The sequence below is a fragment of the Gobio gobio genome (assembly GCF_949357685.1).
Source record: "Gobio gobio genome assembly, chromosome: 15".
Classification (NCBI taxonomy): Eukaryota; Metazoa; Chordata; class Actinopteri; order Cypriniformes; family Gobionidae; genus Gobio; species Gobio gobio.
Window position 1 is genome coordinate 27928969 of NC_137108.1, and position 25615 is coordinate 27954583.

The 25615-nt window shown below is 36.2% G+C and overlaps 2 protein-coding genes across 8 annotated transcripts in view; one reads left to right on the forward strand and one right to left on the reverse strand.

Moving 5' to 3' along the window:
• LOC307138782 (maternal B9.15 protein) lies at nucleotides 1-20387 on the reverse strand. 4 transcript variants are annotated; one of them, XM_079837356.1, is made up of 7 exons: nucleotides 20201-20387; nucleotides 15722-15817; nucleotides 11360-11476; nucleotides 4748-4928; nucleotides 2252-2389; nucleotides 1820-2105; nucleotides 1-1582 (listed from the first exon to the last, which is right to left on the reverse strand). In XM_079837356.1, exons 4-7 carry the CDS (start codon nucleotides 4918-4920, stop codon nucleotides 1388-1390), a joined length of 792 nt encoding a protein of 263 aa, XP_079693482.1. In that variant the 5' UTR covers nucleotides 4921-4928; nucleotides 11360-11476; nucleotides 15722-15817; nucleotides 20201-20387; the 3' UTR covers nucleotides 1-1387. The 4 variants fall into 4 exon arrangements, with proteins under 4 accessions (XP_079693482.1, XP_079693483.1, XP_079693480.1 ...); XM_079837357.1 differs by lacking the exons at nucleotides 11360-11476; nucleotides 15722-15817; nucleotides 20201-20387 and adding an exon at nucleotides 7874-8006 and having other exon boundaries at nucleotides 4748-4815; nucleotides 4909-4928; XM_079837354.1 differs by lacking the exons at nucleotides 11360-11476; nucleotides 15722-15817 and having other exon boundaries at nucleotides 20201-20337.
• The window catches only part of spaca6 (sperm acrosome associated 6), a 53637-nt gene continuing 47623 nt past the window's right edge, over nucleotides 19602-25615 (forward strand). For 2 of the 4 annotated variants that reach the window (XM_079837359.1, XM_079837362.1), the window contains exon 1: nucleotides 19602-19808. The gene's annotated coding sequence lies outside the window, so the exon portion shown is untranslated. The remainder of the gene's footprint in view (nucleotides 19809-25615) is intronic. The other 2 variants (XM_079837358.1, XM_079837361.1) reach the window with 1 other exon arrangement.

Here is a 25615-nt window from a genome sequence, read left to right on the forward strand (position 1 = left end):
GTGTTGGGTACATTTTTATATTTTACCATAAACAAATAAAAATACAAAATTCTTATTACCGTTTTAGTAATAAAATATATATTTGTGACAGATCAGTTGGACATAGCTTTAAAACAGAAGCAATATTTACAGTGATTGCATAACTACAAAAAGAATACAGACAAAGAAAGCACAAATAAATATGCATTTGAATACTGAACAAAGAAAACAGGCAAAAGTTTGTAAAAGTAGTAAAGGTGTTATAAACTCAGCATACAAAACTGCACATGATTAATTTATACAAAATTTTATAAAAATAAAACAAAGGTAAAAAAAATCCAGTGCTGAAAGACACTTATGTGTTATAATAGTCATGACCAACTAAATAAACCTAAAAAGGAAGGTTCAAATCATTTCTTTTTGAAACATACATGCAGTTTTACAAAACAGATACTACCAGTACCAGAAGAAAATGTACAATCAAAAGATCAAGACTACAGCAAATTAAAGATAACAAAATGTGAACATATGGCTTAAGGCAATGTATACTACCACCTAGTGGTATTGGAATACATTACAATAAAATTATCATTACCATATAGCAAAGGTAAAATTGTGCACATAATCTAGTATAATTAATGAAATTACATGTATTATTATTATTATTAATGCAGTCCTCTCTACAGCTTAAACAGATATGATTATTCTTAGTGAAAGTGAAAAGGTTCATTCACATTAGCCAGGAACTGTCTCTAAATGCAGCGAATTTGAAACCACACATCCACACAGCACTCTTTGGCTTCAGTATATGAGTTGATTTTTAATTTTTTTTATTCTTGTATAGAAATGCTATAGGATGCTTGGTGTTTTCAGAGGTACTGACTTATAACTAAGACCTGAGCTGAACTGCTGGTGATATTTGGGAATGCTCATTGAATTTCAAACAATAGTTACATTCACTCAAGATTTTCTATGACATGAAATACCCCTCAAACATTCTTTGATTTAAAAGTTACCAAAACATCTAAACAGAAGTTGGTGGAAAAGCTGTGATTTCCATATCGATGAATAAAAAAACAAACAGTCAAGTATGCAGCAATCAACTTTTGGCAAAGTTGAGAAAAAATTCCTGTCAAATTTTTGATCAAGTAATAACAGATTCAGTGTTTTGTGCAAGAGCAGTTTGAATATATTGACTGGTCAAAGAAAACCGATTAAATAGATAAAAAGAAAAAAGATTTAAAATATGTCTAATATATCAATAAAAAGTTAAATATTTGGCATGCTATCTCAAGTTTACGATTTCGTTATGATAAGCTATAAAGTTCCTTGCAGAATGGCACATACGTCTCACATTATAAATATACTCTAACATACCAGGTGTATGTGCTAATTGGTTTCGAGCTCTTTACCCTTTCACTGTCCCCCAGGTTTGCAGGGTGGCGTGAGGCACAATGAACTGAGGAGGGGCTTTGGGTAGGACATAGTAAGCGAACAAAGGAGAAGGTGCGGGTGCGCATACGGTCGTGAAGAACACGCCGCTCTTTTTGTTGTACTGGGGCCACATCGGTGCAGGGTTATAAAAGTACTGCTGGCCAGGGATCTGTTAATGACAGAGAAAATATATTACAATGTCAGTCTTAACACTTCTTGAACACAAACTATGGTGCCTGAGAAAACAAATCTTTCAAGAACGGAATATAAAAACAGATGATTTCTAAAGTGGGGGGGGGGGGGGGGGGGGTTGCTCTTACTAGTAACGCCAACATTTCAGCCTTCCTCACTCAACTCGAGTGTAGTTTTCTGATGTGAACTTGAAGCAATGCATCATGGTATTTACCTGAGCTGTGGGAAACTTGCGTCGCCCTTTTGGCTCCCTTGCTTTAGATCTTCTTGTATAAACTGTGTTCTCCACCGTTCTCTCCTCCACTTTTTTCGTTTCGTCCTCCTCTGCATCACTTGAGACTGCTGAGCCGCAGTCAGAAGAGGTCGCTGAGTGGTAGTCTGACGTATCCAGATTCACAGAATCCACTTGGCTAAAAGTGTCATCCTTTTTCGAGTGCTTTTCCTCATCCTCCACTTTAGCAAATTGAGCCACTGTAAAGTATCTGCCGTTCTCCCCAGACCTGTGGGAACATATGAATATAAACTTTAATATAACTAGTGTTAGATTGCACTTCACAGAAAATATAATATTCATAACAAGGCCCATAGGAACAGTTCTTCATTAATTCATCAAACAAGTATTTCATTAAAATATCATAGAACTTACCGCACACACACCTCCAACGGGTCGATCCACATTGTGATCTCCCGAGGAAATCCCAACTTGCTTGGCTTTAAGCCGCTCTCCATGCATGCTTGTGATACTGATTCATCCCAAGGAATTTTGTCATTTATTCTGATGCATCTGAGAAATCAGAGGAGAGCGTAAAAATTTTAATATTATGAATGGTTGCTATGTACAGTAGGTTTGTAGATCTTTCAGATATGAATAATTTCCACTTTGACATTATTTCTTCACTTTTTTGACTGGAAAAAGTTTGTGGATTCTGCTGTATTTCAAATAAATGCTCATTTGAACTTTCTAATAATTAACCCTCTGGTTCTCTTTGTTTAGGGGTTGCAGTGGTTGTCCTCCCGGTCATAAATGACCGGACACCTAAAAATTAAACTTCCTCCACCCCAGTAAAACCAATGCAATTTATTTTTCTTCAATAATATTTTTTCTTTTTAATTTTTTATTTTGAGATGATTTGATGGTATTTTTTTATATTTATGCAATAATTATGGTCTATTTTTGCCATTGAAAATTATACAAATTATTTTTTTGTAATAAAAAAAAAAAATTATTCTTGCAGTATTTCAGGTTAAAATAGAGACTAGGCCTTCCAAATAATTTTTTTTGAAGGCAGATTAGCGCCCTCTTTTGGAATTATTTAAGAAATCATGCAACCATGGGTGTAATCACTAGAGGTCTCTATATATGAAGAGGCTTGAGAATTCTCTAGTTCTGTTTTGAACACATTTAATTATTTTTTTTGTTGTTGATGGATTTGAATAGATATTTAAAAAATCTCAAAGACTATTTATTATAAAGTTATAAATAAAGTATAATTTTTTTCCCCTTAGAAATATAGATTTTTTTTCTGTGAATTTGTGTTTTTGCAGATTTCCCATTCATTTCCTATGTTGTCATTTTTGACCGAAGAGCACAAGTGTGAGTATTTTTTTTACGACCACTTAGCATGCTCGAATCATGTCCTAAATGTTTTTGTGTGTTAACATACCTAATGCTAGAAAAGTCACCAAGTTTCATATCATTCTGATGAAGCTGTGATTTTTAAAAATTCCAAATGTGGTTCATAGGTTCAGATTTTCATAGGTGTGTGTGTGTGTGTATAAGTGTGCGTGTGTGTGTGTGTATAAGTGTGCGTGTGTGTGTGAGTGGATGTGTCAATATCACACTCTTGATGTTTTAGAGTGTCACCCCTTTACTGCTGTGTACTTTTTTCAGAATTGTGGCCGATTTGTAGATTGTACACACACAAATTCTGTGAATTTTTGTGTTTTTGCAGATTTCCCATTCATTTCCTATGGTCGGTCATTTATGACCGAAGACAATGAACGCTACTTTTTTTTTTACGACCAATTAGCATGCTCGAATCATGCCCTAAATGGTTTTGTGTGTTAACATACCTAATGCTAGAAAAGTCACCAAATTTCATATCATTCTGATGAAGCTGTGATTTTTAAAAAATTCCAAATGTGGTTCATAGATTCAGATTTTCATAGGTGTGTGTGTGTGTGTGTATAAGTGTGCGTGTGTGTGTGAGTGGATGTGTCAATATCACACTCTTGATGTTTTAGAGTGTCACCCATTTACTGCTGTGTACTTTTTTCAGCATTGTGGCCGATTTGTAGATTGGACACACAAATTCTGTGAATTTTTGCAGATTTCCCATTCATTTCCTATGGTCGGTCGGTTTATGACCGAAGACAATGAACGCTACTTTTTTTTTACGACCAATTAGCATGCTCGAATCATGACCCCAATTGTTTTGTGTGTTTACATACCTAATGCAAGAAAAGTCACCAAGCTTCATATCATTCCGATGAAGCAGTGATTTTTAACATTTCAAAACAGAAAATGTTCCGGTCAGAAATGACCGAAGAGCACCAGAGGGATTAAGAATCCTCAAAATATGCATCGCTGTTTCCAGACAAATATTAGGCAGGCTGTTTTCAACATTAATAGTAATAATTAGAAATGTTTCTTGAGCACTAAATCAGCATATTAGAATGATTTCTGAAGGATCATGTGACACTGAAGACTGGAGTAATGATGATGAAAATTCAGCTTCGCCAGAACAGAATAAATTACATTTTAAAATATATTAAAATAAAAAAACATTTATTTTAAATTGTAATAATATTTCACAATATTACAGTTTTTACTGTATTTTTGATCAAACAAATGCAGTCTTGAAAAAATCTTACCATCCCCTAATTTTGAATGATAGTGTATATTGAGATAATGCTGACAAAGCTATTTTAGATCGTATTTATTTAATATCGCTTTGATCAATGCATTACTATGGTTAAAGGAAGGGACATGTTCGGATCACTTAGTTTTGTCATGGCCATGAGTTTAATGCTTAAACAAACTCACGTGGCCATAACAACCTGGCATAATGAAGAACTTTTATTTTGAATTGAGAATAACATAAATACAGTGTGGGATTATGACATGCATGGCTAGGGTTACCTGTACGCCTGTCCTTTACTGGGGTTGTCTGGGTACCAGTGGTCTGAGAACTTTTCAAGCAGAAGCTCCTGTAATTTAGTAGCGAAAAGTTTGGCTTTAATTTGATCCACACCTCCACGCTCCACTGCCAAACCTTTCAGAAAGTTCACTCCAGCACTCACTTCTCTCTTCATTCTCGCCACTGCAAGGAAAAACAAAAGAAAAAAAAAACGTGAAAAGCTGGAATTCCTTTTTGGGACTTTATTACATTCAGAAACCACAAAGTTAGGGCATAATCTCTGATTTACATCTTGGTTAAGTCGAAAAGTTCTAACATTCTTATTTAGAATATTGTATTGAGTGTAAATGTGAGCAATGCAAAAAGACTACAAATATAAAGCAAATATACAGGCCTTTAACCACAACCTGAAACATTCACGCATTTGTATAGTTCATCTCTTTAAGCATCTCTGATAGAGGGACTTCCCTATGCACGGTTTCTCTTTCCTCTGACAACTGTTGAAACTGTGTCAGCTGTTACTCAGCTCCGCCACATGTAAAGACTTGTTATACTGAAAGAATGCCACAGTCATAATTTGCATTTAAAGGCAAATAAGATACAAATAAGGAAATAGAGCTGCTCTTTTTCCAACAGCATATTGCTAAATAAGGTTCATAGTGCAAATAAACATGCATCCTTTGGAGGCAAAATGCGAATTTTATTATCATATCCTTTTATTTCCAAGACATTAAAATGTAGTCATATACTGATGTCCTTCAGACCAGGGGTTTTCAAACTTTATGATGCCAAGGACCCCCTAATATGATGAACCTTATATGAGGGACCCCCTTCCTAAAATCCATCTATATATTTTTTAAGTATGGAAAATCAACATTTAAACATAAAAAAAACATTTAAACTATTAGCTAAATAGTAAGTGTAACATAACGCAACATATTGTTTCCAAACTTAAATTGGCTATACTTAATGTTGGATGTATAAACCTGAAGAAGAACATTTTCAATTAAAAATTATTTGTAAAAGCAACTTTTACAATAAATGTATGTAAGCATGCAGCTTGCCTACTGTGTTTAGAATACCACCTTACATCCCCAGTGAGCAAGATAAAGGGGACTATATTGAGAAAAACTCACTAGAAAGATACAAAGCAAATATACAATACTGGAAAGTATGTATACGGCAAGAAATGAGAGAAACATTTAGAATTGAAACAGTTAGAATTAGGGCTGTGTGATATTGAAGAAAAATGCAATATGCGATATCCTTGTTAAATAATGCGATATTCGATATGCGATACGATATTGCTTTAAGTGTGTAACATTTCTTTCCCCAAATTATATCTTTCACTTAAAGCATAACCGACTGTGGTTACATGAATACTCATCAAGACTGTGTGTGTATTTGATTTTGACAGTTCGAGTGTGTAACAAGACACGAAAAAAAGAACGGCTTGTGCGCACGTTTCGTTGTGTGTGTCAGACAGCACGAGACTGCAAGTTGTTGTTTTTCGCAAGTTATTGCGTTTAATAACTCTTTTTAACGTCAAGCAAGTCACATAAGTAACAGTCATGAGCTCAGTCTATTCTCTGCTATATGCAACAACCTAAAACGTACACTTTTCACAATGTTGAAGTAGCTTATTAAAATCATTCAGATATTGCGTGCCCTTGCGATATGTATGTACATTTGCGATATTTCGATATATTGCGCAGCTCTAGTTAGAATGTTCGGTAGACTTTATCCATTTTTGCTTTGTCTTTTTATTCTCTGAAATTTTCTGGGGACCCCTTAGAACCTTCTGGTGGACCCCTGGGGGTCCCCAGACCCCAGTTTGAAAACCCCTGCTATAGACTAAACTCTCACTAAGAAAAACATAAAATGTGTAAATATTTTAACTTTTTTTTTCTGTTACCTAAACCCTGTATAAGTTACTTATCTAATAACATTTTATTCTTCAATTAACAGCTGTTCAAACGAAACTTTTTTGATTTACCTTGCAAAACATGCTGGCCTACTTATGACAATTCAGTCTTTGTTAATAAATAAATAAATTAAAAAAAAATTCTGATTTAGGCTACATATAATACTATTTAAACCAAATAAATATCTGCCACTCTACATAAAACTGATTGTTGTATTATGCAACCTTTGAGCAACACGCTGATTTTACTCAGACATTAGTCAGAATGCTGATTTGATGACACATTGACACAATAAGTCATTCAGAGTAAGTCTCTTTAACAATGCTCAAGGGGCTGAAATAGTGCTCAGAATAAATTCTATTTTTCACCTACACATAAAACTCTTGGCCTTCTGACAGAATCTGCAAACTAAAGTATAGCAGAATGTCTTAATGTCATTTGCATGGGTTCAGATAGGTGACAGAATATGAGCAGGTCAACAGGTGCTGAAGATTTTGTCTAGGCTATGTTTATTAACTAGCAGCCAAATGAAAGGTGAAATGATCGACATGTTCTGTAAATTAAAGAACGTCACCCCGTTCTACATATGTTTACACACAGTGAAGCGCACGTTACAAACTCAGTGTAGATCATTTTAGGCATGTGTTCCAGACATGTCTATCTCCATCCATCCATATTCCAAACCGCTTGTCTTATGTAGGGTGGCGGGGCGTTATTTACAATAATAAAACATTCCACTCTTACAGTCTATTGAAACTGATATGACTATACTTAATGAACGCACTTCAGTCACGTACTACACGCGCTCCACACGCAACACTAAAGATGTTCAAGCAAGCGATAGGGAAAGTGATCATCGGAAATTCCCAACGAGAAACCCCCAAATCATGTGTGTTTATAATATATGGTTAGCATTATCGTCATTATATTAATATAAAAAAGTCAGGAATATATGCTACATACATAAATATAATCTTTTCCAGATTTTTTATATTAATATATATATATGAATATGATAATGGTGCTAACCAATTGGAGTAACAAGTAGTCTACGATCAAGATATTCGGATTTTAACATTTTACATACCATCACATTTATGTTTTGGCAATTTTACAACTTGGTCCCTTAACTTCTGAACAAATAAGAAAGAAAAACTTAAACAATTGTTCTAATAATGGATTGTTCTTAAGGCACTTTCTTACCGATATAAACTCAATCCCACGACTCGATGTCTCGTTCTTGTTAGTTCTACTTCCTCAAAACGGTTATGTCCAAATAGGCTGATAACCTGAGTAAGCACGTTGCTTCCTTGTTGTAGTACACCAGTGTTCCACCACGACCACGTTTCTTCATTCGTGTTGGGGTAGGTCGGCCAACCAACACGTCATTTTACCGTCAGTGATTAGCATATGACTCACTTCCTTGTCTATCCAGTACAGCTTTACAACCTTTTTACTACAAGCAGTCATGTCTGTTATGATTCACTTCAAACCCAAATATGGTCAGTACTAGTGTACCAGGAAGTAAGAATAAAATATAGAAATCAAACTGGTCAGAATATTTAAAGGGATAGTTCACCCAAAATGAAAATTCTGTCATAATTCTGTATGAGTGTCTTTGTTCTGCTGAATACAAAAGAAGATATTTTGAAGAATGTTTGTAACCAAGCAGATAGAGCAACCATTGACTATACCATAGTATTTTTTTCCCTACTGGTAGTCAATGGTTGCTCTATCTGCTTTGTTAAAAACATCCTTCAAAATATCTTCCTTTGTGTTCAGCAGAACAAAGAAACTCATACAGTTTTGGAACGACTTGAGGGTGAGTAAATGATGACATTTTTCATTTTTGGGTGAACTATCCCTTTAATATGCCTATGATGATTTTAATTGTAAAATATTGAAATATTATTCATTTTCAAATTTAAAATTGTAAAATATATATTTTTCTGTGGGTTTTTTCTTTTCTGTTGTGGTCTATATTAAATGTACCACTAAACCTGATTTTTGTGGAAAGGATTTAAATAAAAAGTAGGCTATACATTGCCAAACACAAAAACAAAACAAACATAGGCTGCACCAATCATCAAAGCAGAAAAAAATATACAGTTAATAAATAAAAAAACATATTAAGAAGTTATTAAATTATATTAATAAATTATGATGAAATTACTAAATATCCAAATTAAATTAATCAAATTATTTTATAAAAAGAAAGTGAGAAAGTCCTTTGAACGTGTATAAGGAAAGGGTCTCTTCAATAACACTGAATCATTACATAGTCTATAACCATTATATAGAGGCATTGAACAGGTGGTATGCCGAATTCCAACCCCCACCAAATGATTACCCCCTGTAGGTATTGGTAGGTTTAGGATTAGTTGTGGGGTTGGGATTAGGCATTCAGCGAGGTTGCTGATTGAATCATTTGAATCAGTTGATTGAATTAACTTCAACAAGGGGGGTAATAATTTGGCAGGGGGTCGAAATTCGACACTACACTTTAAAAAATGCTGGGTTAAAGACAACCCAAATTGGGTTGAAAATGGACTAACCCAGCAATTAGGTTGTTTTAACCCAGTGAATGGGTCGTTTTAACCCAGCAGTTGAGTTAAATGTTTGCTTAAAACAACCCAATTTATTACCCCCATTGTTGAAGTTGATTCAATCAACTGATTCAAATGATTCAATCAGCAACCTCGCTGAATGCCTATTCCCAACCCCACCCCTAATTCTTACCCCTCCCCCACAACTAATCCTAAACCTACCAATACCTACAGGGGGTAATCATTTGGTGGGTGTCTGAATTCGGCATACCACCTGTTCAATGACACTATATAATGGTTATAGGCTATGTAATGATTCAGTGCTGGGTTAAAAACAAACTAAGTTGGGTTGAAAATGGACTAACCCAGCAATTATGTTGTTTTAACCCAGTGAATGGGTCGTTTCAACCCAGCGGTTGGGTTAAATGTTTGCTTAAAACAACCCAATTGCTGGGTTAGTCCATTTTCAACCCAACTTGAGTTGTTTTTAACCCAGCATTTTTTAGAGTGTATATAAAAAGCAATAGTGGTTTGGAATAGACTTCAGACTGATCAACTGTTGAAGAAGCATGCGCTTCTCCTGATGTGCAGCAGATGGCAGAATTGATCCCTTCTTTTCTCTGTCATTTCTGCTGCTTTCTCTTCTGTTGCCCTCTCAAGGTATAAGGATCTGATGTAAGAGCGTGTTCATCAGGCTGCATGTTAGATCAGCTTGCTTGTATTGAAAATGGAAAACGTCCTGATAGGTATCTCTAGGTAAATTCTAAAGAACACCTTAGAAAACAGCATGAGATACATTTATATAATTCCTTCCCAGTCACAATAAGTCACTTTTACAAACAGTCAGATAATTTAGAATGTCCCAGGTGTTAAATGATGAGGAAATAATAGCTAAAAGAAAGGGAGGTGGACACAGATTTAAAAAGAGAAAGAGGATCAGATGGTCATAACCAATATTCAATACGTTTTTTTACTGACAGTGCAGTCAGGGGAATAATCAATCTGCCTCCATGCTAGAATTCACAAATGGGAAAACAGTGTGATTCCTTCTCATTTTCTTCTTCTTCTTCCATGGTCTTTTCCTACCTGATACATTCTTGGCTCCAGATTCCTTGTCAGTGGGTAATTCCGGTCCTCAGCTGGTGGACTGATTGGATTTTTCCTGGATGCATTCGAACAAGCAATTAATTTGGTCAAAGAGCCATGGGTGATTTGGCATCCCACTTGAATTAAGAGTGTGATGCATTCCTTTGGCCTGGCACCTCGATCAGCCCTTGAGAGGTTGGTGTTATGTGAATCATAAAGAAGGAAACCTACTTGGTTCATTTGCATTTGATTCTCTCTTTTCTTTTCTTTTCTTTTCTCTTCTTTTTTTTTTTAAATATGAACTACGTCTTGAATGTGACATTTTCGCCATTCGTTCGATAATTTCTACAAATATTGTTTCTCATCAAAATATTTTGTTTGTTTGTGTACCCCAACCAGCCCAGCAACAGTGGCTCAACCAATGGCGTGAGTTTGGGGGCGGAGCTATCTGTTTGATTGACCAATTGCAGAAGCAGGGAGTGTTCAGTCATATTTTTTTCCATTTTATAAAATAATTATAATTTAGTTTGGTGAAAATTTGTGCCAGTTTGACTATAGTGCCGTAGAAATTACACTTCACCTTAAAAGTACTGCCGCCCCACATGCTATCCCAGATGCCCACAAGCCCTTGTCTTTTTTTATGCAGTCAGACATACTGAATTTGAGAGCAAAACTAATTATATTATATTTAATTGTAATTATAATAATTATAATATTTTATAAAAAAAAAAAAAAAAAAAGTATACAATTTATGGGTACATACAGTATAATGAAAAGCATGGGGACTGCATGAAAGAGAATATTTATTTGCAATGCAAAGAGTTGTTATCAATTAGGCTACTTTATTTTTGCAATTAAAGTCTTAAGAAAACTTTTTATTTGCAATATATTTTTTAATTACAATATAATTAATTTTGCTCTCAAACAGTTTTTGATTGCATAAAAAAAACACACAAAAGTGACTACACAATTTTCCACAACAATAACAGAGGTTGAAAAGTAGCTTGATGGTTATTTCTTTCACTTATTGCTACCAAGGCAAAATAGATCATATTACCTCATATTAGAAACCACAGGTGCTTCATCTGTAGCCATGGGAAATTATCAAGGCTATTCTTTCTTGCCCAGCACGAACTTTGCAGCAATAAACGACTTCCACACTGGCACATAATATCTGAAGGCAGTGTATAATAAAAAAATTATTATAATAATATATATATTATATATGTATATATTCAATAATTAGACAACAATTCAAATAAAGTTTGTTTGCAATCTAATTACAGCTGGATGTACTGTAGTATTTTAATGTGAAATATTTTACAATTTTGCATCTTAATTTATTTGATTATGCGCATGTTCTTCTCTTAAAAACAACCACTTTAGAATCCATTTTGTATCACTGAAGTCCTCAAACACAAATGCTGTCTGCTAGTTGCTTCGCCTTTAAAAATGTATCGATTTCCCAGGCTCCCAGCAAGCTTAATGCAATCGATAGCGATGGCCTTTCAAGATCAGCACCAGTATAAGCATACCATCCTCTCATGCAGTTACCTCTACACAGCCACACACACACACACACACACACCCTCTATATCCCCCTCACACCGCAGGTAATGATTGTCCTTGGGCAAAAGAACAGTTTGTCTGCATTAGGAGTGAAGTGTTCCTAATGGGATTGTTCTCCCACTCTGGTAATGATGTTATGTATGAAGGGCCAGTTTGCTTTCTATAATGAAGGTGAAAGAGATTGCAGCACACTTCTCTTTGACCTCTGTTATCTACCCGGTCTTTTCTCCTCCTTCCTTCCATCCCACCTCAGCCCTCACCAATTCTGAAGCAGATCGATAGTTGTTTATGTTTGCAGTGTGCTCAAAGATCTGCCTCGTTGGTTGTGTTGAGATAATGTGTGGTGTGATCTGTCCTTGTTACTCTGGGTGAGGGCAATCAAAAGAGGTGAGACTGTGATTTTGATTACTTTTGAATGGTTGCTCAATGTCATCAACAGCGCAAAGCTCTGTGGACTTTAAATTGTGGAAGTACTGTATAATACTACGAACTACATGTGCTGAAATGCAAATATTTTGTGAAAATGCTTGTAATCGTTGTTATTTTGGGGGGTAAAAGTGGTGGTGGTGAGAAAAAAATGTCGAGTCAGTTCCAGTTGTGATAGGGGTTGTGACATTTCAGCAAAAGTTCAAATAACAGAATAGCACAATCAGTTAATTGTGCCAAATCATCAAGCACCTAGTTCTCTATAAAACCAAAATAGAGAGAAGACCACCCACAAAGCGAGGGGCTTCATTCACCTACTGACATGGCAGCCATTGATCACCATGCATTTCATTGAGAAGATTTCTCTCAAAATGATTTTGAGTCTTGTTCAATAATAAAAAAAATTAGATAATGCAACACCATTGAATGTTAATTTGTGTGCAGTCCACTTATATTTGTAAAATGGAATCTGCACGTAAACTGGGCAGGGGATTCATAGTTCCCAGCATGCTTTGTATGGGACCAAATAAGAAGACTGAAAGTTTAGTGTCATTTTATGTGTCTTTATATAAGATGCGAAAAGATGTTTGTATTTATTTTTCTGTTATATTGGAATTTAGAAATGATTGTTATGTTGGTGTTTTAGGGGTTACCATTGTGGTGAAGAGTGGAGCTTGAATGATGTGTAGGCTACTCTGCAAAGCTGGGCACTATTTAATATAAAGGCAGTTTATTTTACACTGCTCACGGTAAAAATGGCATATTGATATGACATATTGTCCTCTAAGAGTAAAGTGTATGATATGATTTAGTGGTTTACAAATTTTTTCTCTACACAGGGTATTTCAGTTAAAGATAGGGTAGGCAATTTCACAGAGGCTAATAATAGCAAGCTAGCTTTGAAAGCATGAGATCCCACCTTCCCTTAAGAACGCTCCCCAAAGCCACGCCTCTTTATCGCCACAAGATGAGAGAGGACGATCAATTACCTCATTTCTCAATTAAGCACATAACATTACAATTAGGGGTGTAACGGTACACGTTTTCGTATTGAACCGTTTCGGTACAGGGCTTTCGGTACGGTGCGCGTGTGAACCGAACGGTTATGAATGCAATCTTTAACAGTTAACAGTCGGCTTGTTTAAAACGCGGAACACACTTCAATCCGAGTTCCCACATGAACATATTGAGTATTCAGTCCATTTTATCACGAAATTCAAACGATAAATGCCGTTTTAACGCTCTATAATGTGACATGACTGATAGACGCAAATTAGTTCAACTTCAAGCAGCGGCGTGCGAGTGAACGCGATCATCTCTTCTAAAGAATAAACATAAATTAATATCTTAAGGTATGTTGAGGATCCATTACAACTTATTGAAACGTATCATATTTTGTGTAATCGCTCCATCTGTGTTTCAACCGCGGAAAGATAATAAAACGGGTTGTAAACAATGTCATTTAGAATCACGTTTACCTCAGAAGTCATTCAGTGTCCACAGCTGTGAGTTCACTCTTTCACTGAATACATGCACTATATTAGCCTATATATTCGTTATATTAGCCTATATATATTCATTATATACTACTTAGCCTGTTAGTGATGTCTTGTTTATTTAATGTATGTTTAAATAAACCTGTCATGAAAATTACAGGCACTAAATGATTATATTTCAACAACGAATTGGAGAAAAAATTATAATAATAATTAGATTTAGAAGTTAATGCAAAAAACTGCCTTATGTGAAGCTTATGAGTGTTGATTATTATATCTAAAAATAAATAGCAAATGAATTTAGGCAAATAGTTTGGGCTCTGTTGTTAATCTTTAATAGCAATATGTAAGTAAGGGCTCCCTATATAGTTTACAGCATTATCTTTAAGAAACTTTTAGTTATAACTGAATTCATTTAAGGACAGACACAATTTTTTTTTCATTAAACCACTGTTGAATAAAAATTTATAAAAAGCAATTTTGTAAAACTGCTGTACCGAATCCGTACCGAACCGTGACTTCAAAACCGAGGTATGTACCGAACCGTCAGTTTTGTGTACCGTTACACCCCTAATTACAATAATAATGAACGTTAACAACTTAAAGAGCTCTTACTTGTACCACCTCACTGCTGCAGATTCATTTCGCCGTTGATGGTGTTGCTGTTGACATGCAAAATCCGAGTCCTAGGACGTGAACATCACGGGTTGCAATCTCGATTACGATTACGACATGGCGTTTGGCAATAAATCTTTATTTTTAAGGAACTGGTTTAACAGGATATTAATCATCTTATGAATATGTTTGATAATTATGTGAATCTTTTAACTTAAGAACAATTCATGCAAACCCACAGTTTCCCTGTGCAGTTTAAGGCATTGAATTCTGTTTTTAAAGCTATTCCTTCTACCATGGTTTAGCTAGTTAAAACTCTCATATTCAATATAACTCTACAATAGAGGGTATGCACGTGACGTCACCGTCAGCTGGAGTGACTGTGGTTACGCCCCACTGAGTGGCGGTTACGGCCCACTGATTTTTGCTTGGCCACGGACCCCATGGTCATCCATGTGCCCCCCTCCGGACCGAGGGAGACGGATTTGAAAATAGTGTGTAATTTTTTCACTCAGACCACTGACGCCTGCTGCTTCTGCTACTGATTGCTTTTAAAGGGAAATGCTGCCCATAACTGCTGGTCTGGGATCTGTAATCCACTGTAAGAATTCGTAATAATAGCATATTATTAGCGAAAAAGAGTTGGCAAAAGATCCAGAGCATCTGTATTTTGCACTTGTCAAAGGATTCAGTTTCCAATGTGTTTTGGCTTCGGTGAGTAATGTAGCCAATCACAGACATGTTTGTTTATTTTTACAATGCAATGGCCAATCACAGGTGTTGAAGTTAGAATCCACTCACCACACTCAAGTTTTTGTCCAGTGCTGAGTTCTGTTCTGCACGTGTGCTCTAAGTGTAGACATTATGTAAAGAAGAGATTCATTGTATAGTCTGCTTCACTGGTTAATGTAACGGAACTTTGTGAGATCGCGTTCATTGAATGAGTGACAGCTTTTAGTGATTATAAACGGAGTGCTCTTTGTGCACTGTCTAGGCGATAAAAAAAAAAAAATTAATAGGCCTATAATATATTCAGAATTTGAATAAAACTTTTGTTTTCCATTCTTGACAAGCGGCCATATACACGCAGCATAGGCCCATCCGCATATACATGCGGGATTCACTCTCGAAATTGTGATGACTGACAGTGATAAATATTTATGTATCGAAATCAGACTCATATAAATGTCAGGAAAACACGATTCCTGGCTGCATGTCAATATCCATGAATCACTGGATCTTTGGTAAGTGGTAAAGGAACACTATATCGAGTCCAACATTAGTTTAGACTGATAACCGTTTGTTTTACTCACGCTTTCCCCGATTTATCTAGTCATGCAGCGGCTCTTCTGCCACTCAGTCCCGGCTGAGAGGACGTTGTCTGGCGGGAAATTGTCGATGCATACCCTCTATAATGACAAAACCAAAAGTAATATTAAACAGTGTTGAAATGTTTGATATAAAATGGAACAACAAACTGTACTATTTTTCAAAAACAAAATAAACAAATACCACCTAGAGGATTTTTTAAAAATACTAATATTGATAATATTAATTGGAAGACTGCTTGGTCAATCCCCTTTAAATATTGTATTAATAATAAAACTAAAGAAATACAGTTTAAAAGTATGCACACCATGCATAAATTATGCATGCGCTGTTAAATCAGAGCTGCAGTAAGTTTTGCCTCTGTGTCGCCATCTCTGTTTGAAACATGCAGTTGCAGTTATTTGCGGAGTTATCATCTCTACGTGAGTTGTGCGTCGGTGCGGCTCCTCAGCGCGGATGAATCTAATATTTTGAGGAGTATGTGGTGCTTGCTGTCAGACACCGCATCGGTGTGTGGATACTGTTCTTCAGAATCACAAATTCTATGTCTTGGAGAAACCCAAGTAAGAATTTTCCCCGGAAAAAGTCATCTGAACAAGTAAGTAACATGTCTGTCACTTTTGGGAACGAAACATTACAATACATCGCGGTGATTAAATCTTACGATCACTCATATAACATCAAACCGTGCAAATTATTATTATTGTTATACTTTGTTCTCAAATTGTTAATGTTAACAACATTAGCATTGCGTGACTACGTGTATTTAGTGTTTATTAGCTTTACCTGTAGATCTCAATTTCCGTGATTAGTCTAATATTTCCGCTTCGTGTCGTGACCGCATCACCACCTCGGGTGTGCATTATTTTTCTAATAATTCAACGGCCCGTCGTCAATTATTCCTTACTTTGACTACGGGTGAATCTCCAGTTGTTATTGATGATGTCATTTGGGCCTTTCTGGATTACAATCGGCCATCAAAATGATAAAATCCGCTGAATAACACATGAACGGTGTACATGCTCCTCACGTGCGTTACTACTACTAGCCAGACTCTTCCGTTATATATACGGACGTGGCGAAGTGACGCAAATACAAGCTTGAATTTACCGCTGAAATCCACCATACCACTCTAATTAAAACACATTATTACACGCTTACAGTTGTGAATGGGGCTTAGGTAAGGAGATAGTTTTGAATACTGGCTTGTTGTGTACTTGCTCATGTATTGCTAATTTATTTATATTGCTGGCAAAATTGTATATACATAAACAAAAAATGCTTAAATTCATCCCTAATGTTTATGGTGGAATTTGATTGTTTTATGTCTTTCTTCTCTGAAGTAGTTAAAAAATAAAAAGTCATTAAAGCAGTGGTAGGTTTCGCTCTCGGGGTCCCCCTATAGTTGGGAAACAGTATTGTCCTCTACTACTGTCGTAAACTGTCATTCTACATCAGGGGATGCATCGCACATGCATTTTATTGACGTGACAACCATGATAGCCCTGAACACTGCTGGAGTTCACATGCAGGTGTTCTGCTTGCGTCGCGTGTGAAATGTGTTCATCCCAGGTACAGTGGCATATGTTTCAGCATGTCATATGAATATAATTTCATGGATTAAATTTTTTTTCAAACGCCAAATGATCGCGATGCTAACGTTTACAAGCCAGCGTCATTATAGTAGCCTAGTCTATTGGTTCCTGTTTTACAGAATCTATATGATCCTTAAATTCAATGTTTGAGTGGTAGGTAATAACCATATATCGTCAATATTATAATATCAAGCTACCATAGATGAATCTGCAAATTTGAAAAATCGATTTGCATTATCTGGCCCAATGTTGATCCTCGTCCTGCCTTTAATTCGATCACTTTCTCGTTTCCTCTTTTCGCTTTCCTCCGACAAAACCTTTGCTTTCTTATATTTCTGTGCTGCTTCGGCCATGACTATAACATTCGGCAAACAAATGATAGTTGGGCTCGCACGTCCGAATTTAAGGTGGTGGTGGAAGTGACGTATATGCCGTAAAGCAGTCGAATTTTGTAGTTCTTTTTTTTATCGGGTTACTACCCGAAACCCGAAGTTTAAAAGTACGATTAAAAACGATACAGACCCCGTCAGGCTATGGCAGACGTGTCATTCAACCTATTGTAAGTCGATGTATCATCACAAGAGGTTTGAAAATATATTATAAAGGTTGAAAAGTTACCTAGTGCTGCTTTAAAATTTTTAAAATATTACAATTTAATGTAGTTCGATATAATTCCCTGTTACCAATTAATGCCACATTTTGTATTGCACTATTGTATGTTATGCTATGATGGCTACTTGTTATGTCTTTAAAAAACAAAAGAAAAAGATTATGACATGGTGTGACCGCGGCATGAGCTCGTTGTTTTGGTTCAGGAGGAGGCGGTAGTGCTCAGTGACTGTCTGGCTGAGTCTGAAATCGCATACTTTCTTGAGCTACTTATTTTAAATAAGTAAATAAATATCGAACTGAATGCAATGACTGGACGAAAAGTTTTGGTCCTGAGACTTCCACAGAAGATATAGGTCTTGGCATGTTGTAATTATTGAGACCACTTCTATTATTGATTGCTATTATGTAAAGAGAGTTTCAACCAATATAAAGTGTTTATAAAAAATCGCCTACCCTACCTTTGATTGGCCGTTTTATGTTAAGTAACCCCATTTCAGTCTTGTTTACATCTTTACAACCACCATCAAGTTGATGAAGACTTTCGACGTGGATCGGTTTTGAGTCTAGTTAAAAAAAACGTGACAAACCTGCATGTTCTATTCAAGCGGTGTTGGAACGCCAGCAAGACCATGTCAACTATTACACACGTGAATATGCTTCTGAAATCTGAAGAGTCACCTTTCTGCACAAATCGAAGAGGTGAGGAAGTAATATTAGCACATATGTTGAAGAGCTCGGCTGGTTGTCACACTTTTTACTCTAACTATAATTAAAATGTATAACTAAAAATATAACTAAAATTTAAAAGCTATTTTGAACCAAAAGCAAATCATGTTGTCAGTATATGGGGTATTTTGCCACAATGTAACCTGCCGTGTTCGGATAATTGTTCAGTATCAGTGTTCACTTTTCCTTTTCTTGTCCCCCAGACTCAGTTCATGTGTTTCTCCTGCAGGAGGTTCTCAGGCATGGAGAGGCCAGGAGGGGATTGCAGCTTGCAGACCAGGGAGAGAGTTTCAAGTTCAAGTGCAAGATTACATGTTCCTGACCAAGTGGAAGAGCTGAGAAAAAAATGTGTGGTAACTAAGCCGAGAGGAGTCATCTGTATGCTGCTGTATCCTTGACAGCACATTGATTCTGAATGAGAGAAAAAGTGAACAAGAGACGACAGGGAGAAAAATCCACCCCTATTGCTTTCTCTTCTCTTCACTGCTACTCTCCTCCTCTTTCCCAACCACTAAGATATTCTGTCTGAAGCCACCCCCCTTTCTCTCTCGCTCCATCTCGAGTCCTGTATTCCTGTCCTTCACTCTCTCCTACACATGCACATACTATTAAACACCACTTTTCTTCTGCCTAGCTCGTCTCTCATCAGGTCGTCTTTTAATGCACCGCTTTAAGAGCCTCTAGTATTTCTGTTTCTCTCAACGGGTGGAGAAACCGGCTCAATGCGGCTCTCTCTCTCTCGCTCAGCTGTGTCTCACACACTGGGATAGCCTGTTTCTCATTGAGAGGCCCTTTTTTTACTTGTAACACACGAGTCTTGCTCTCTTTACGGAGCAGGTTCCCTCCCCCTTCCCTCTTCTCTACACTTATCCATAAAGAAAGGAAGGAAGCGGAAGAGAGTGGTGTCTGTGAGGAGGAATGATGAAAAGGCAGAGAGAGAGAGAGAGAGAGAGAAGGAAGGAGGGGGTAAAAGAAGAGAGCAGGACTGAGGAGAGTGGACTGGCAGAAACGTGAAATACGAGAGGGAGAAGAGTAAAGTAGGAGAGGAACCCGTAAGAGGAGAAACGAGGGATGGCTGACCTGGAAGTGGGCAAAATCGGGGGGAAATGAAGCCACCGTTCTTTTCCAACACTTGCTGGTATTTTGCTTTTCACTTTGCTTTTGTTTTGGTCATTTCTTGCCTTCATTTTTCATCCGTCTTATTCTGGTTCTTCTATTTTTTTCATGCTAATATGTTCCAATATCTTTGCCGGGTGTTTTGTTAGCTTATAACTGCGCTTTCTGCTTCATGTGCAAAATTAACCATGCGTTTGTTTGGAGACTTTAAGTACTTTTCCTTCCTCTTCCATCACATTTTCATCCCTGCAGCGCTCATGTTCACGCTGTTTTCTTGTGCGACACGTATTAGCTTTGGTTGTGTTTTTCTGTTCGAGATTTTATTGTTAACATCGTAGACTAATATTCATGACTCCTCCAAAAGGCTAAAATGTGGCCCGGTCAAGTTGATCGCATAAAAGGTTTGGTACTCACAGTTTTGCATCAGTTAAATTAGTTCTGCACTTATGCACTTGTAGAGAGTGTGATCTTTATGCAAAGTCAATCCTGGCCTCCTCGGTTTGCGGCACTTTTGTTTCATCTCAATCGGTCTGAAATGTAGCGTAGTCCCTTTATTGGGGTGTCCCCTCTTCTCTCTCCGTACCACGCTCCTCCCATCACCCCCTCATCCCCGCTGTCTGTCTTCCTCCGTCTGCGCCCTTGCGAAAAGGTTTACCACTGTAACGCTTATCAAACCAATTAATAAAACAGTGAAACGTTTCTCTCTTTCTTTTTAAATCATCCCTCAAAAACGATTTGGTAACCGTGTGCTATCCCATCCTATCTCTCTCTCTCCAATGTGTTTTATATCTCATATCTGACTGCATACCTAGCTGTCTCCACGGTGATTATCCTCTACTGCCCTTAACCTGATGGTTCCCGCCGACATATAAAAGCGTAATGGCAGTTTAGAAGTCAAAAACAGTCCTAAAATGATGTTTGCTTTCAGCATAAATTTATAAAGAGGAATTTAATAGCTTTTGTGTTTTGGCACTCTTATTTTTATTTTTATTTTTTGTTTGTGTGTTTTTGTAAGTACTATGCGATCTTCAATCGTGTATCATTTAATCACAAAGGTGCATTCCTTCCCTTTACTACCTGAAAGCTTTAAAATCACAGATGACAATCCGGTTTAGTGTTAAAGGAGAAAATAATGGGAAACACAGGGTCTGTTCAAGCACTTTATTCCTCAATCCACACCATAAATCCATGCTAGAAATGGCGAGCGAACGGATAAGTCTGGGGTCCGGGGCCCACTAGGGGGCCTCAGCAATCTTCCAGGGTAGCCTCAAGATAAATTAAAATAAGAATATACAACTAAAAAACAAGATATTTGAAATCAAAAGGCTTAATTTATGATGAAGCCTCATTTAAAAAGTGAGATTTCTAGACCTGGAAAAATGTAAATTAATAAAATTGTTACACCATGGGCATTTTTATATTTAAGAATATGCTTTTTTTTCTGTTTATGCCAAGCTCTATTCTTAATCCATTTCAGTAAATCACGAACAACTGGGAAACAACTGGCCTTTGAAAGTCAAAAATGTTGAGAAACACTGGTATAACGTCTGTCAGTTAGCTAGCACCACAAAGGGGTGAAATTGCGTTTTGGGGGTATTTGGTTGACTGTCTGTTTTAGGTTATAGTTTCATACAGAATATGGATTATATTTGACCATCCCTGATTCTCTCAAGTTTGCATGGTCTGAGTTAGGCAAACCACAAAGGAATAAATGTTCCAGTTGCATTTATGTTAGTGTATTATATAAAACACACAGTGTTGGGGTAACGCATTACAAGTAACACGAGTTACGTAATCAGATTTTTTTCAAGTATCTATAAAGTAATGCATTACTTTTAAATTTAAAACAAAATATTTGAGTTACTTTTCAAATAAGTAATGCAATTTAATTTTGTTTTCATATTTATTGACCGACACCTCTCTTGTCCCCATGCTGAGAGAAATTGGGAGTAATTGGAGAGCCGTTGTGTGCGCTGGAAACAGTTGTGCTGCTTAATTTTTTTTTTTTTTTTGGAACTGCGATACATTTTTTAGAATTCATTGATGAATAAAATGTTAAAAAGAACAGCATTTATTCAAAAAAGAAATCTTTTCTAACAATATAAATCACTTTTTATCAATTTAACACATCCTATAAAAGTATTAATTTCTTTCAAAGAAGGAAAAAAAAAATATATAGGCTTGTAAATATACTTTTTGTTAAATCTTTTTGTTTAAATAATAGCATGTTTTATTTCTTTATTATTTTTAGTGTTTCAAAACTTCTATTCCATCTCAAATGCCATATGCAATTCTGCATTGGCAGCAAGTGCATTTATACTATATCACATCAGTTTCAGTATATCAACTAAATCACCTTGACCCTCCAGTCTTGAATACTTCTACCAGTACAAAACAGTGTAATGGCCATTGACTCTCCATATGTTCAAGTGTCTCAGATTGCTTGAGCCCACCCTTACTGAAGTGCTCAGGAAATCAATAGGTTTGACATCAGCACTGCCTCCTGTCTTACAATTTCTCGCTGTGGAATAGAATGTGGAAAATTCATTTTGCTGTGAACCCCCCCCCCCACAAAGTCGTAGTGCACCTCCACTGATGTTTTCATGACTTATACTGTATATTGCCATCAGCATTTGTTATTAAGATGAAAAACTACATTCTTATGGGCTCCTCCTATGTATAAAGATATTATGTCTACATATAATGGCACAGAAATGACAATTTGCCTAGTTCTTCTGGTATCAAATGTACCTGTAAATACTTCAATTGGCCTAAATTGTAGTGGTTTCTAGATATTGTGTACACATTTTAGGTAACCTTAGTGACTCATATCTAAATAGCTCTTTCATCGAATCTCAGCCCACTTCACCATCTAAATTAGGCTGAATTAAGACATTTGTTGGAGAGCTGATGTTTTTTTTGTTTTTTTTTAAATGACAGGTGGAGGTGCAGTAAGTTAAATAGAGGGGAAAATGTATCTTATATATATATATATATTGTACATTTATGATAAAATATCTGGTCTAAAGTTCAGTTGTCTGGCAAGCAAACATTTCTATCTTATTTAAACAGTTTTCTTGCATTGAAAAAAGGATCCAATGCTACTGCTCTCATTGAGTGATTCCTGAATTTGATTCCCGAGATACTGAATGCAAACCTTAATTCAGTATATTTTTTCAGTTAGGTGTTTCAGTCACTTAATTTCATCAAATGTAATCCTAAATTGTAATGGATAGGTTACCATAAAAATAAAAAACTCCTCATATACCTCATATCATTCAGTGCTATTGTTAAGTAAGAGTGAAACAAAAGCTATTCAAAATTATTTTTGATAATTTTAAATAAAGCTAATCAAATAAATACTAGATGAGTATTAGATGAAAAACTTGCCTTTGCAACTACCTGAAATGAATACCTTTCAGTTGAAGTGCTAAGATCTATTAAAACTACACATTCAATTATATTAAAATAGGCCTACTGAAATAAAATTATAATGTACTAAAAATGCTATAAAAGTATAGAAATAATACAAGAAGTAACACTGATGTCATTCCAATCTGTATGACTTTCTTTCTTGAAGAACGTTTAGCCATTTTTGCTCACACAATGAAAGTCAATGGGGTCCAAAACATTGGACCCCCACTGACTTTGCTTATGTGGCCAAGAAATGCACTAAAGATTTTCAAAATATCATCTTTTTTAGTTTTTCAAGTTTGGAATGACATGAGGATGAGTAAATGATGACAGAATCTTTTTTTTTTTTTTTTTGAGAACTATACCTTTAAGAATAATATTTATTTTAACTCCGAGGCAGTATTTCCTGTGGAGCTGTTTTTCAGATGATATTCTGCACCTGCATAGTCAAATGTGCTGACAGTATGGGGCTAATTAACAGTTGCCTGACTGTTGTAGTACTGTGTGTTTACCTGGAGTGCTGACTTACAAATTGCTGGAGAAGAAATGGCACCGTGGCTATTGTGTGTTCAGTGTGTGTGCGCTATGCTGGTTTACACTATCCTGGCATAGAAGTGTTAGTATGCATGACCAAGTGACAGTTATATTATGTCTTGACTGTGATAGTATGTGAGGTTTGCTAGTGTGTGTAAAGCGGTCATGTGTGTGGGTGCGTACAGTGGTCGCGTGGGGGTTAATATCTGCAGTCCAGAGGAATGTGTTTCGGGTCAGCAATGAGAATTCCTCAGTTCTGCATTAGTAGGTCACAGCGCTGCTGCTTGCCTCAGCAAACTCCCTCACTGGCAATATTCTTCGCCCTTCTTTTCCTTTAGCTAGATCTGATTTTCATTTTTCAACCTTCACTTTTCCAACGTGAAATTGTTACACATCCTCTCATTCTTTCTTTGTTTCCCCTCTCTCCTGCTAAGATGACTGAGGTGTAGGGGGTTGGGTGAAAATGAGGAAAGGCTGAATGTATGTGTGTGTTTGTGTTATATAAATGTAACCACGTGCACACTTCACTCTTGCCGTCTGGTGCCTGTGTTTGTGTAGGATTTATGTTGAAGATCTTTCTTATTACCAGATGCCGCCCATTTCACTTACCTCTGATAAAGTAAAGAGGGAGTACATAACCATTTGAGGTCAGTAAGATTTTTCAAAAGAAATGTATGTGTCAATTTTATTCAGCAAGAATGAGTATATTTATAAACAGATAAATGCTGCTTCTTAAACTTTTTATTTGTGAAAGAATGCTGAAAAAAATATATCATGGTTTCCATAAAAATATTAAGCGGCACAACTGTTTTCAACATGTTTCTTGAGCACCATATCGCATATTTTATTGATTTCTGAATGATCATGTGACACTGAAGACTGGAGTAATGATGCTGAAAACTCAGCTTTGCACCACAGGAATAAAATACATTTTATAATATATACAAATAGAAAACATCTTATTTCTAATATTTTCCCATATTACTGTTTTACAGTATTATTGATCAAATACATGCAAACTTTGTAGGAATAAGTGACTTGTTTCAAAAACATAAAAAATCTTATCGAACCCAAACCTTTGAATGGTATGATAATGTGCTCTTCTTATCCAAAAGTATCTAGTACCTAAAAATAAAATGTTCTCATTCGTCATCATGTAATTTCAAAACTTTATGATTGGCTTTTTTGAGTGAACTATTCTTTTAGGATTTCTTTATTCACTAAATATTCATACATTTAAGTGAAATATATGGAAACATAGCCAAGGAGGCAACGACATAAGCCATGCACAACATGTGCGCTTATCAACCCTCACAGGTAGCCACATGCACTGATTCACAACTGGGGTATTATGTACATATTCACCAGCGAAAACAGGGCGATATTTGGTTTTAACTTTAGAAATTTAGTTGAACATATGGCCTGCAGCTTCAGGGTGGACCCTCTTTCAATTGTACTTTTGTTCCTGTGTCCTCTGCTCTTTTATTTGTGTTGTATCCCTGTCTTTCTTGTGGAGATACCTTTCTCTTTCTTGCCTTTCTCACTCCCATCTGTGTCTGCTCCTTGTTCTTGTCTGCATCCCTATCTCCTGCCTGTCTGTCTCTGCTATCTTATCCTCTAATCCTACACTGTCCAGGCTGTTATCCTGCTCTTATTTGTTGGTGTGTGTGTGTGTGTGCTCCCAGAAAATTGTATTTATGTCACACTCCCAAAGCTCAATATGTGTCTTTATGCCCTTCTGGGAATCAGGGAAAAGAGAGGCAGCGTCTCAAAGGATTCGATTGATATTTTAGTCCATTTCCTGATTCAAAAGGGGAAGAGAATATGTAACTAGGTTTATTTTAACATCTGAAATGAATTAATGATAAATTGTTATATTTA